General features: G+C 40.0%; 1 protein-coding gene across 2 annotated transcripts in view; it reads right to left on the bottom strand.

Moving 5' to 3' along the window:
* LOC129252921 (disintegrin and metalloproteinase domain-containing protein 10) overlaps positions 1-14915 on the bottom strand; it is a 164981-nt gene that overhangs the window by 50352 nt on the left and 99714 nt on the right. For both annotated transcript variants that reach the window (XM_054891092.1, XM_054891091.1), the window contains exons 3-4: positions 6909-7092; positions 391-512 (exon numbers count right to left, since the gene is read on the bottom strand). In XM_054891092.1, coding sequence (XP_054747067.1) covers positions 391-512; positions 6909-7092 — 306 coding nt within the window. The remainder of the gene's footprint in view (positions 1-390; positions 513-6908; positions 7093-14915) is intronic.

The raw sequence follows: 14915 nt of genomic DNA, 5'->3' as shown, positions 1-14915 counted from the left end.
TTATACATCATATATAAATTTGTGTTTTTTTTTGCATTTATAAATAATTCAAATAAATTATATTTAAATTTGAGTACAATTCTTTTTTTTTATGAAGAAATTTTCAGAGTGACAAATACAAGGTGGCCCAACATTAATCATCTCATTCTGATTTTTAATAAATTTTTTACTAAATAAAAAAAAAATATTTTAAGTGATGTAAATCTTTACACGCTCCACTTGCAAAAATTATAAATGATCCGATAGGGTGATTAATTTTACGCCACCTGTTAGAAAGGAAATCTAATTAAATTAAATTTCTAAAATTATTGCGTGAATATCGATTTTTCTGATTTATAAATGTGGCAGTGTTTAAACTATAAAATAATATACACATTTTTCATATCTTACCTTCCAACGAGCCGGTGTATATTCTTGAAATATCATAATCCACCGGACCATGCGTACTTTCGATTTCTACGTCACTAGAAAATACTGACAGTGGATTCTGATGTAGAACCATGCGGAATTCTCTGAAAGTAAAATAAAAAATTAATATTTTTTATAACGCAACAAAAAATACTGCCATATGTTTGAACTGGTTGGTCTCTAGTATATAAAAATAGTGTCTAACAGCCTCAAAGTCTAAAAGTTTACATTCAGAGATTTTAGTCTCATAGGGTGGAAATTTCTAATATTTTATCTATGTCCTAACCTAATACGTGCACTTGCGCTCATATACTCAAATCACTTTATCATTTTACAATAGTCCCAATATTTTTCATACCAAATTTTTTTCGTTCATTTTGTATAAAAACAAATAGTTCATTGTATGTGTAACAAAAACCTTATGCAGCAAATTTCCAACTTTGTATATTACAAAATTCATAAAAATCGGAAAAATTTTACGAACTTAACAAAATTTTTCATAAATTTTTTAATAAGAATCCTAAAAAAACTTCCGGGTTTTATAGTCCTTTTAGTTTCAATGTAATGAAGTACAAGTTAGAAGTGGCCCAAAAATCCAAGGCGCATTCATTAAAGGTGGTGGTACTAGACCAACAACAATGTTTTGTACGTTTGATTGTTAACCAAAGTATTGGCAAAGTAGAAAACAAAGAATGAATTCGCCTTGTTTCATTCTGGGCTAACAGCCATATAAACACGGCGAAATAAAAAGAACAAACCAGCTGATTCACCAATACCACCTTTAATAGATTCGCCTTGCAAAAATCATTTTGATTTTTGACAATTTTCTTTCGCTGAGCTGTTAAACATTTTCTTCCATATAAAACACTACTGAAAATTAGCTTTATACAGAAGAAAATCCTGATGAATTTTGATAACAGTTTTTGGATTTTTTTTGTACAAAGCGTAGAACTTTAGTTTATAAGGTGTTTGTTATACATATTTAATAAAAAATTAATAAAGAAAACTTTGGTTATAAAAATGTTGCGAATACTGTAAAAAGTTAAAGCGACTTAATTATATGAGCAGATTGTATGTGTAATTAAAGCTTAAAAAATATTATCAGCTTTCGTTGAGCGATAATGGAATGCACAGAGGCCGTTTATTTTGAAAATGACTTAAGTTTATTGAAAAAATCGGATGAGAAATCAAATAATTCCTTACAATTTAGCACATTGTAGATAATAATATAGCATTCATAGGTAAATATTTAAAATATGATCTTAAAATGTCTGCCTAATGAATATTGTCAATATACTTGAAGATGTTCACGGGACATATTCCAAACAAAAAATTGAGATATGTAACTTTTGTTGTGACTAACTTAATAATAACTAACCATTTTTCATTTCATTGTATTAATTTGACAAACGGGTTGACTATCTCAAAGATGTTCTCAAAAGAGAAGTAACCTCAATGCTACCCCTGCCACTATTTATTTTGGAAAGCTGCCATAAATTAAAAAAGGCCATTGTGTTACATCAACCATTAAAATGGAAAATAATAAATGAGATAAATCAAATCTCGAAAAAGCTTATACATTTGCTCGGCACTTATCTCGAGTTTTTAAGCCACATGAAATCGAACCTTCGCTAAGCACTGTCAAGAAGTCGAAGACACCCTGGAACTCATTCACCAAATGTACCTACCCATAAAAAAGTTTTCGAAGAAAGATGTAAAAGCGACTATAAAAAGCTTAAAGCAAAGAAAGGCCCCGGCTTTGATCTCATCACAGGAGAAGTACTTAAACAACTGTCAGATGAAGGAATCTCTATTCTCACGTATATACTTATATATAATGCTATCTTACAAACTGGTTTTGTTCCTCTCCAATAGAAAGTCGCTCAAATAAAAATGATCCTTAAACCCGGAAAAAACAAAGAAAGAGTGAAATCTTATGGTCCCATCAGCTTATTGCCCATTGCCTTTAAAGTTATGGAATCAAAACAATGATGCCCATAATTGAAGACCGACAGTTAGTCCCAAATCACCAAATTGGCTTCAGAAAAGCACACGGTATCATCGAACAAGTTCACAGACTCGTAAATAGTATTCACAAAGTTTTTGAACAGAAGTCTGGGAGCCGTCATTACTCTGCATAATAAAACTATACTTATTAATTATTATTATACTTTTATCAAGTCTCACCTCAAAGATCGTACCAAGCCAATATAATGGGCCCAACATTTTACTTGCTCTACACACAACTCTACATTGGCATAATCACAGAGGAAATTGTAGTCGGAACTTTTGCAGATGACACCGCCCTACTCGCTATAGACTCCCACTCCGAAGTAGTTTCTCTCAAACTCCAAAATGGACTTGATGAAATAGCTCAATGGCTGAAATACTGGAAAATAAAAGCTAATGAGGCAAAATCTGTTCAAGATACCTTTACACTGACACCAAACGCTTGCCCATCCGTTAAACTCAATAATGTTATCATTATCCGAGATAATTTTATAAAATATCTTGGCATGCATCTCGACAGCAAGCTTAGATGAAAAATGCATGTATTCTCCAAACGCAAAGCACTTGGAGTTAAAATCTTATTAATCTTAATTAAAATCTCTCATGTTTCTCTCAAAAGCAAGCTCTTACTCTACTCAGCTATCTTGAAACCAATATGGACCTATGGCATACAACTCTGGGGCACTCTCTAACATCGAAATACTCCAAAGATTAAAATCAAAAACCCTAAGAACATCATACCCAAATACATCGTGATCTCAAACTTCTCACAAAATTTCTCTGCAGAAATAAAAAAGTTTACCATATCACGCAATATACGTCTCCAATCGCACCCAAATCCATTAATTGTAGAAATAACTCTCAATCCGATCTCCCTTAAACAGACTGAAGAGAGGAAGTCCAAAACGGTTTTTTCGCAAGGATTTAAATATAAGAAACAAAATGAATGTTTCGTACTCTCTTGACATTCCTTTTTCATTGGATGTCATATAGGTACGAGGTAGGCTGTATAATTTTATAGAACTAGGATAATTTGGAGGATGGTTCCATGTGTAGAAGTCCACGCAAGTGGGGAAAGTTACTGATCGTCATTCACTTGGGAGTGGCCAGGACGATTCTTCTACATATGGTTCAAGCAGCTCACAACGTCCGGGATTAGCCCACGTATCCTCTGGTTAGCTTCCGAACACCCGTTCGCGAGTGAGCTAAAGTGAGAAGGCGAAGCATCCCAGCATAGCTGGTTGTGCGCTGGGTTTGGGACCCGCCACTTAAAAAGCCCCCCCAATGAAAACAGCAACAAAGCCTCGGATGAGAACTTCCAACACTGATGACGACCCCTGCAAACGAAATAAGGAATACGATTTGAGGGCATGCACCTGGAATGTCCGGTCCCTTAATGGGGAAGATGCCTCTGCCCGGCTGGTTGATGTCCTCGTGAGAGTAAAGGCTGACATCACTGCCATCCAAGAGATGCGATGGACGGGGCAAGGTAAGAAAAACATAGGATCTTACGACGTCTACTACAGCTGCCATGTAAAGGAGCGCAAATTCGGTGTCGGATTTGTTGTGGGAGAGAGACTTCGTCGCCAAGTACTGTCGTTCACTCCGGTGGACGAGCGTCTCGCAACAATCCGCATCAAAGCGCGATTTTTCAACATCTCGCTAATTTGCGCCCACGCCCCGACGGAAGAGAAGGACGATGCGACCAAGGATTCTTTCTATGAGCGCCTGGAACGTTCCTATGAGCGCTGCCCCCGCCACGACATAAAAATCGTGCTTGGCGACTTCAACGCCAGGGTGGGCAAGGAGGGAATTTTTGGTCCCACAGTCGGAAAATTCAGCCTGCACAACGAAACATCCGGTAACGGACAGAGGCTGATCGACTTCGCCGGGGCCCGAAACATGATAGTCTGTAGCACCAGATTCCAGCATAAGAAGATTCACCAAGCTACCTGGCTGTCTCCAGATCGAAAAACGCGAAACCAGATCGATCATGTTGTGATAGATGGAAGACACGCTTCTAGTGTATTAGATGTACGTACGATCCGAGGACCCAATATCGACTCGGATCATTACCTTGTTGCAGCCAAACTGCGCACACGCCTCTGTGCAGCAAAAAACGTACATCTACCTACGCAAAGAATGTTCGACATCGAAAAGCTGCAATCACAACAGACAGCCAGAAGATTCGCCACTCGACTCTCACTCCTGCTCTCGGAGAGCACTGCCCAACACACCGGCATGCGCGAGCAATGGAGCAACATTTCTCGTTCCCTACGTACCGCCGCCGAAGAAGAAATCGGATTCCGGCGAGCCCGAAAAAACAATTGGTACGACGAGGAATGTCATGCTGCCGCAGAAAGAAAAGATGCCGCCTATAGAGCCACGCTGCGATCGGGCGCAACGCGAGCCATGTGGGATCGCTACAGAGAGCTAAAAAAGGAAGAGAGACGTATTATCCGACAGAAGAAACGAGAGGCCGAAATACGTGAGTGCGAGGAGCTTGAGATGCTGGCCAATAAGAACAACGCCCGAAAATTTTACCAGAAAGTTCGGCGGCTTACAGAAGGTTTTAAGACCGGGGCGTTGTCCTGTAAGAACAAAGACGGCGATCTGGTGACTGACGTACAGAGCAATCTTAAATTATGGAGGGAACACTTCTCGCACCTGTTAAACGGTGACAGCTGCGCATGTCATAGAGAATGTGAAGATCCCGATACCCCAATCGTTGACGACGGAGTTGTCGTTCCGTTACCCGACCATGACGAGGTGAGAATAGCAATATCACGGCTAAAGAACAACAAAGCCGCGGGCGCCGACGGACTGCCGGCTGAGCTATTCAAACATGGCGGCGATGAGCTGGTAAGGTGCATGCATCAGCTCCTATGCAGAATATGGTCGGATGAAAGCATGCCTGCCGATTGGAATTTAAGTGTGCTCTGCCCAATCCATAAGAAGGGTGATCCTGCAATCTGTGCCAATTACCGCGGGATTAGTCTTCTAAATATCGCCTATAAGGTTCTAGCGAGCGTATTGTGTGAAAGGCTGAAGCCCACCGTCAACCAACTGATTGGACCTTATCAGTGTGGCTTCAGACCTGGAAAGTCTACCATCGACCAACTATTCACAATACGCCAAATCTTGGAAAAGACCCATGAAAGGAGAATCGACACACACCACCTTTTCGTCGACTTCAAAGCTGCATTCGACAGTACGGAAAGGAGTTACCTGTATGCCGCTATGTCTGAATTTGGTATCCCCGCAAAACTAATACGGCTATGTAAGATGACGTTGCTCAACACCAGCAGCGCCGTCAGAATTGGGAAGGACCTCTCCGAGCCGTTTGATACCAAACGAGGTTTCAGACAGGGTGACTCGCTGTCGTGTGACTTCTTTAACCTGATGTTGGAGAGCATCGTACGAGCCGCAGAACTTAATCGCTCAGGCACAATTTTTTATAAGAGCGTGCAATTGTTGGCGTATGCCGATGATATTGACATCATCGGCCTTAACAACCGCGCTGTTAGTTCTGCCTTCTCCAAACTGGATAAAGAGGCAAAGCGAATGGGTTTGGTGGTGAACGAGGACAAAACGAAGTACCTCCTGTCTTCAAACAAACAGTCGGCGCACTCGCGTATCGGCACCCACGTCACTGTTGACAGTTACAATTTTGAGGTTGTAAAAGACTTCGTTTATTTAGGAACCAGCATTAACACCGATAACAATGTCAGCCTTGAAATCCAACGTAGAATCTCTCTTGCCAACAAGTGCTACTTTGGACTAAGTAGGCAATTGAGCAGTAAAGTCCTCTCTCGACGAACAAAATTAACACTCTACAAGACTCTCATCATGCCCGTCCTAACGTATGGCGCAGAAGCTTGGACGATTACAACATCCGATGAAGCGACGCTTGGAGTGTTCGAGAGAAAGATTCTGCGTAAGATTTTTGGACCTTTGCACGTTGGCAACGGCGAATATCGCAGACGATGGAACGATGAGCTGTATGAGCTTTACGACGACATAGACATAGCGCAGCGAATAAAGATCCAGCGGCTTCGTTGGCTGGGTCATGTCGTCCGAATGGATACAAACGCTCCGGCTTTGAAAGTATTCGATGCGGTACCAACTGGTGGTAGCAGAGGAAGAGGAAGGCCTCCTCTGCGTTGGAAAGATCAGGTGGAGAAGGACTTGGCTTCACTTGGTGTGTCCAATTGGCGCCGGTTAGCACGAGAAAGAAACGACTGGCGCGCTTTGTTAATCTCGGCCAAAGTCGCGTAAGCGGTTATCGCGCCAATTAAGAGAGAAGAAGGATAATTTTTTAGTGCTGAAATTTTGAAAAAAAAGAATAATTGGAGATTTACACATCGACTTAAAGATCGTTTGTCGATTAAATATTATTGAGTTATAGTCTAGGACACATATCCATTTTCTGATGTGTGAAAAAAGTTAAAATTCATCGCACTGTGCTATAACATAATTCACATACGTACCTGTCATGAGCAAAGAAATTCAGTCTGATTGTGTGCACTGGTCCGAATTCGTCCGAATTCAGTTGTCTTTTTCGCCGATGACGTTTCTGTTCGATGTGCTTTTGATGTGCCGAGTGCAAATATGAACGATCGAAATCCGCTGTCTCCCAATGGCGTATGTATGGTGAGAGCTTTTGTGTGTGTCCTGGAATGAAAGAATAAAAAATAAAAAACAAAAATTTAATTTTAGTTAGCAATATTAATAAGTGATAGTATGGGGGAATACATAGAGATATTTTCATAAACAATAAAAGACAACTATAATTTTACGTTCAACTTTAATTAGCTCAGCGTTTTGTTTTTTGTTAATTCCAATTACGAGTGGGACTCCGAATCGAGTGTATCTATTAAAGTTTGGCTTGTTGCGGTAATTATTAATAATACCAAAAAAAGTTGATGTCAAAAGTTTGAAGCGTAAAACCGCAAAATGAAAACTTTGTGATATTTATTTTTATTTTCATTTTAATGGCAAAAAATATGCGCACTGTGGTATACTAATTGCAAAGTTACACACCTCAGTCATTTATAATATTTTTCGCTTGTCTTTCGCTTGATAATGCGCGCGCGTGCTTGTGTGTGTGTGTGTGTGCGAGGAGCTTTTGTGTGAAGAGTTTGGAGCACTCACTTGTACTTAAAGTCGACACATATGGCATGCGAGTAATTGTTTAAGTCATTGTACATTAATTTTGTAATTTTCTACTTCAGTAACGTTTTCTACACACACACACACACACACACTTATACTTCTTCTACGCATTGTTTTCCAAAACGTATACCTATGCATGCATGTATGCCCCCTTTCTTCGCCATTACTTTTCAAATTATCCATGTGCGCTCGCAAGCATTGGTAACAGTGCTGACAGTTTTTGTTGCTAAAGTTTTGAAATGCTACCTATCATAATGCAGTCCGTTGCACATAAAATATAACACATACACACACATGCACATACACGCGAGCGCATGAGCATATCAACATACACAAGCACTCGTATTAAGTTACAAAAAGAGAAATAAAAAAAGGAGTTACACTACATACCTATACAATAATAAAAGGCGTTGCGCTGTGTTAAGATCTAATCGACACACTCGTAAATTTATAACTGAAAATTGTGAAAAATAGCCTAATGCGCTATGTGCGAGTATGATTACTTTTTCCCGTAAAATACGTGACTACGCATACTCTGGGAGCATGTCGTAAAACGTTCAAAGAAAATAAAACAAAAATAGAAAAGGAAATAAAAAAATAAAAACTTAAAGTTCAACTTCAATTCGTCTTAAATATACCCATAAATATGCAATAATTTCCGCTTCGCTCCATCGTGCGCCGCGACAACAACACACGACACAAACTATTTGTGGAATACTGAAAAATTAAAACATCCATTCAATTAAAGTAATATTTATTGTGTGAATATTTCGCTTGTTCATTTTATGGCCTGCCGCTGCTTTTCAAAGAAATAATGACTTCAGCACCATATTTAGCATCCTAATGCAACTGTAATGAAAACAAATACCCACAAAACGAATTTATCTGAAGTATAATTACTATAAACGCATAAGCTATCAATCAATTTTGCTAATCATTAAATTGGCTGTGTTGCACAGACCTTCACAACCAATATTACAAAATATTCGTACAATTTAATATACTATAGATTATTATATGAGTAACTTAACTAATATGCATATGGTTCAAGCAGCTCACAACGGCCGGGATTAGCCCACGTATCCTCTGGGTAGCTTCCGAACATCCGTTCGGGAGTGAGCTAACGTGAGAAGGCGAAATATTCCAGGATAGCTGGTTGTGCGTTGGGTTTGGGACCCGCCACTTAAAAATCGCCCCCCCAATGAAAACAGCAACAAAGCCTCGGATGAGACCTCCCTATACTGATGACGACCCCTGCAAACGAACTAAGGATTATGATTTGAGGGCATGCACCTGGAATGTCCGGTCCCTTAATGGGGAAGGTACCTCTGCCCGGCTGGTTGATGTCCTCGTGAGAGTAAAGGCTGACATCACTGCCATCCAAGAGATGCGATGGACGGGGCAAGGTAAGAAAACCATAGGACCTTGCGACGTCTACTACAGCTGCCATGTAAAGGAGCGCAAATTCGGTGTCGGATTTGTTGTGGGAGAGAGACTTCGTCGCCAAGTACTGTCGTTCACTCCGGTGGACGAGCGTCTCGCAACAATCCGCATCAAAGCACGTTTTTTTAACATCTCGCTAATTTGCGCCCACGCCCCGACGGAAGAGAAGGACGATGCGACCAAAGATTCTTTCTATGAGCGCCTGGAACGTTCCTATGAGCGCTGCCCCCGTCACGACATAAAAATCGTGCTTGGCGACTTCAACGCCAGGGTGGGCAAGGAGGGAATTTTTGGTCCCACAGTCGGAAAATTCAGCCTGCACAACGAAACATCCGGTAACGGACAGAGGCTGATCGACTTCGCCGGGGCCCGAAACATGATAGTCTGTAGCACCAGATTCCAGCATAAGAAGATTCACCAAGCCACCTGGCTGTCTCCTGATCGAAAAACACGAAACCAGATCGATCATGTTGTGATAGATGGAAGACACGCTTCTAGTGTATTAGATGTACGTACGATCCGAGGACCCAACATTGACTCGGATCACTACCTTGTTGCAGCCAAACTGCGCACCCGCCTCTGTGCAGCAAAAAACGTGCATCTACCTACGCAAAGAATGTTCGACATCGAAAAGCTGCAATCACAACAGACAGCCAGAAGATTCGCCACTCGACTCTCACTCCTGCTCTCGGAGAGCACTGCCCAACAAACCGGCATCCACGAACAATGGAGCAACATTTCTCGTTCTCTACGTACCGCCGCCGAAGAAGAAATCGGATTCCGGCGAGCCCGAAAAAACAATTGGTACGACGAGGAATGTCATGCTGCCGCAGAAAGAAAGGATGCCGCCTATAGAGCCACGCTGCGATCGGGCGCAACGCGAGCCATGTGGGATCGCTACAGAGAGCTGAGAAAGGAAGAGAGACGTATTATCCGAAAGAAGAAACGAGAGGCCGAAATACGTGAGTGCGAGGAGCTTGAGATGCTGGCCAATAAGAACAACGCCCGAAAATTTTACCAGAAAGTTCGGCGGCTTACAGAAGGTTTCAAGACCGGGGCGTTTTCCTGTAAGAACAAAGACGGCGAACTGGTGACTGACGTACAGAGCAATCTTAAATTATGGAGGGAACACTTCTCGAACCTATTGAACAGTGACAGCTGCGCATGTCACCGAGAAAGTGAAGATCCCGATACCCCAATCGTTGACGACGGAATTGTCGTTCCGCTACCCGATCATGACGAGGTGAGAATAGCGATAATGCGGCTAAAGAACAACAAAGCCGCGGGCGCCGACGGACTACCGGGTGAGCTATTCAAACATGGCGGCGAGGAGCTGGTAAGGTGCATGCATCAGCTTCTATGCAAAATATGGTCGGATGAAAGCATGCCTGCCGATTGGAATTTAAGTGTGCTCTGCCCAATCCATAAGAAGGGCGATCCTGCAATTTGTGCCAATTACCGCGGGATTAGTCTTCTAAATATCGCCTATAAGGTTCTAGCGAGCGTATTGTGTGAAAGGCTGAAGCCCACCGTCAACCAACTGATTGGACCTTATCAGTGTGGCTTCAGACCTGGAAAGTCTACCATCGACCAAATATTCTCAATACGCCAAATCTTGGAAAAGACCCATGAAAGGAGAATCGACACACACCACCTTTTCGTCGACTTCAAAGCTGCATTCGACAGTACGGAAAGGAGTTACCTGTATGCCGCGATGTCTGAATTTGGTATCCCCGCAAAACTAATACGGCTATGTAAGATGACGTTGCTCAACACCAGTAGCGCCGTCAGAATTGGGAAGGACCTCTCCGAGCCGTTTGATACCAAACGAGGTTTCAGACAGGGTGACTCGCTGTCGTGTGACTTCTTTAACCTGATGTTGGAGAGCATCGTACGAGCCGCAGAACTTAATCGCTCAGGCACAATTTTTTATAAGAGCGTACAATTGTTGGCGTATGCCGATGATATTGACATCATCGGCCTTAACAACCGCGCTGTTAGTTCTGCCTTCTCCAAACTGGATAAAGAGGCAAAGCGAATGGGTTTGGTGGTGAACGAGGACAAAACGAAGTACCTCCTGTCTTCAAACAAACAGTCGGCGCACTCGCGTATCGGCACCCACGTCACTGTAGACAGTTATAATTTCGAGGTTGTAAAAGACTTCGTCTATTTAGGAACCAGCATTAACACCGATAACAATGTCAGCCTTGAAATCCAACGTAGAATCTCTCTTGCCAACAAGTGCTACTTTGGACTAAGTAGGCAATTAAGTAGTAAAGTCCTCTCTCGACGAACAAAACTAACGCTCTACAAGACTCTCATCATGCCCGTCCTAACGTATGGCGCAGAAGCTTGGACGATGACAACATCCGATGAAGCGACGCTTGGAGTGTTCGAGAGAAAGATTCTGCGTAAGATTTTTGGACCTTTGCACGTTGGCAACGGCGAATATCGCAGACGATGGAACGATGAGCTGTATGAGCTTTACGACGACATAGACATAGCGCAGCGAATAAAGATCCAGCGGCTACGTTGGCTGGGTCATGTCGTCCGAATGGATACAAACGCTCCGGCTTTGAAAGTATTCGATGCGGTACCAGCTGGTGGTAGCAGAGGAAGAGGGCGGCCTCCACTGCGTTGGAAAGATCAGGTGGAGAAGGATTTGGCTTCACTTGGTGTGTCCAATTGGCGCCGGTTAGCACGAGAAAGAAACGACTGGCGCGCTTTGTTAAACTCGGCCAAAATCGCGTAAGCGGTTATAGCGCCAATTAAGAAGAAGAAGAACTTAACTAATTAACTATTTTCAAAGGCTTATAACTATAAATAAATATATTGAACTATTAGAAACATGATTTGAAACAAGTATTACATAATTTTTTTCTTTTAATTTATAAAATAAAATTAGAATTAGTTCTTTTGTAATAAGTCAGAAAATTTGCACCCAAATTAATATTATACATAGAAAGGATTATATGGTTAGCAGTAAATTAGTTTTTAAGTACTACATATTTCATTATTTTGCCCATTTTTAAATATGGAAAAATGTATCAAAAAAAGTCAATGAATGATTTTTTATTCCAAATTTTCACCTACTGCGCTTTTTCTAAAAAAAAAAAATTATTCGATATACATATTCATTTGCCTTTATGTCTCAGATAAGATATATTATAGTGAAAATTCGCGCAATTTTCTATTCCAAATTGTCGGCGGCGGCATTTTTTATACAAAATATTTCATTACATTGTTTTGTCTGATATGTATCTCCGTTCCAAATTTCACCGTAAATATTTAAATCCTCCAATATTAAGTAATTTACCATCTAATAGCGTAGACAGAAACGGTGTCGTTAGGAATTAACGACTTAAGTACAACTAATGCGGATTGACAACTATACTTAATTCTTATAATTTAAGCGGATCAGGGGAATTTTCGATGGTAACATTGCCGAAAAATGACAGTGAACATCTATTGTGAATGAAAAATACTCAAACTTCTAAAAGGAAGAACAAGTAGGACTGGATGTAATGCTAGTTTGCACTAATACGTGCGATATTACTTTAATTGGTTTGCTATTTCGGAGCAGTTTGAGAAATTATAATTTAAGATTTTTTTTGAAATAACTAATTCCTTTTTAGTATCAATGCTGTTAATAAACGTATTTATTGCCTGCGGTACATTTTTTAGTGACAAAACTATCCAATAAACAAATCAGCTGTTCACTAATCCGGTAATCCCGATTAACGCCGCCGTATGTTTAGCATCTTATATTATAAAAACATTCACTTATCGCTACATTTCGTAGTATCGTTCGTTTGTTCGCAAACATTGCATACATTTTTATTAACAATATAGGTATTTAAGTTAATATTAATATTTTCGGAGTTTTTGTAGAAAATATATAATAGTTTAAACGTACCTTATGTAAATTGCAAGTGAAGTTTTATCCCTAAGTGCAGTAACTTTCGGGTATTTAGGGATTGAAAAGAGGAACTAGATAAAATTTATTTTTGTTAATAACTTTTCAACTGAGATAAAAATCGTTTTGGTCCTAGAGATTATTAGTATTGCGGTCAATACGCATCGATTGGTACACTCTTGACTTTTTTGATCGATTTCTCTATGTGCTCCATAAATATGAAGGTAGTATTAATTTTTTTATTATTCCATCTCAAAAAACGCAATCTTACAGGACATGTAAGAATTCTGGGTTCAATCCTGAGCTCTCCGTGCCTGGCAGTCCACGACAAGATGGAAAGGAAACTAGAATTCTCCAAGAAATTCAAAGCGCTCATTAGTTACCGTTCAGCTTGGAGCAACAATGAAATATCCTTGAAACAGGGCGTGTGGTTTACTGATGGGTCCCAAATGGAAGACGGTAGTGCCGGGGCTAGAATTGTTGGACCAGCTGCAATGGGAAGAATCAGTTCCATTTCCACGCCTTAGAGCTGTGTGCCAGAGAATGTCTACGGAGAGGCACGCGCTGTGCCAATATTAACAATCTCTCTGGCAGTCAAGCAGCTTTAAAATCGCTGGATAGCTTCTCATTCCAATAAAAGTTGGTCTGGGAATGTTTTAAAATCTTCAACACCTTAGCATCAAGAAACCTTGTTACTTTGATGTGGGTTCCGGAACATGAGGGGCACGAAGGGAATGAAATTGCGGGCACTGTAGCGAAAAAGGGGGCAAACACTCACTTCATAGATCCTGATTCCTTTCTACGTGAAACTAAACGACTACTGGGTCTATGGACCCAAATCTCCCGGTAGAAATTAAGCCTACAGCAGTTTTAGGATTTATTAACAGCCTAAAACTGTTTTAGTAGGCTACACGGCTGCTAATAATAAAAAAAAATTTATTTTGCTAAAATAATTAGGATATTATTTAATTTTTTTTTAATTTAATTTTTGTTGTTTAATGGGTTTTTGGGAAATTGGATTTATGTGGTTTTGGTTAAAGAATGAAAAATTAAAAAAAATGGCATAGAAATTCTAACTCGAAAACCTTTGTGAATATGAAAAAAAAAATTGTCATGCACTCAGTTATGTTCGTCACTTTTTGTTCAAAGCCTTTCTTTTTGGTAAATCGCTAACTCCACTATTAAAAAATTAACCTTTATTTGTTTTTTATTTCTTTTTTTAATATTTCGCTGTTATCGAGCATAAAACCTATATTTTTTACATGCTTTAATACTATATTTATATTAATACTCGTTTTTATTGCCGACGAAAGGCCAGTTCTAAAAAAAAATTAATTGCATATATATATATGTATATCTTCAACTGAGCTTTTGATTATTAAAACCTTAACCGCAGAAGCATTTTGCTGCGTAGCGGAACATCTCCGAACAGTGGCAGCATAAAAATGCCAGGAAATGAGTTAATCAAGAAATCTCGCAAACACATCAAATATTTGGCCTTAGAGCTTAAAAGGGTAATTAGAATGTATGTGCGAGTCACAGTTAGAATGTACATGCCTATGTACATAAATATATACATATTTACGGGTAATAAATCTATGTATTATAAACGTTAATGGTGGCAAGTGTATGCGGTTACACAAGAAACTACATAGGAATTTGTTATGTACTAAATGTACGATCTGCTGTAGTGCTGCTCAAATTAGAGAGTTATTTTCTTATACATATAAGCAACTGAGAAATTTCCCATGGCTATGTTCTAAGAATCGTCAAATGCTCTCCGATGCGAAAATACCTAATACACATTCGACAAATGAGACTCATTCTGCAAGTTAAATAGTTAAATAGTTGTAAAGCAATGTTAACTCCGGAAAATTATATCTAAGCGTTTACCTTGGGAAAGACAAAAATTAGAGCAGCCCATAGATAAAGAGAAGGATCTGGGTTGGATTCAGTCAAACAG

Source organism: Anastrepha obliqua, chromosome 1 (assembly GCF_027943255.1).
Source record: "Anastrepha obliqua isolate idAnaObli1 chromosome 1, idAnaObli1_1.0, whole genome shotgun sequence".
Classification (NCBI taxonomy): domain Eukaryota; kingdom Metazoa; phylum Arthropoda; class Insecta; order Diptera; family Tephritidae; genus Anastrepha; species Anastrepha obliqua.
The sequence above is the reverse complement of the archived record's forward strand: the minus strand, read 5'-3'. Positions and strand labels throughout refer to the sequence as shown.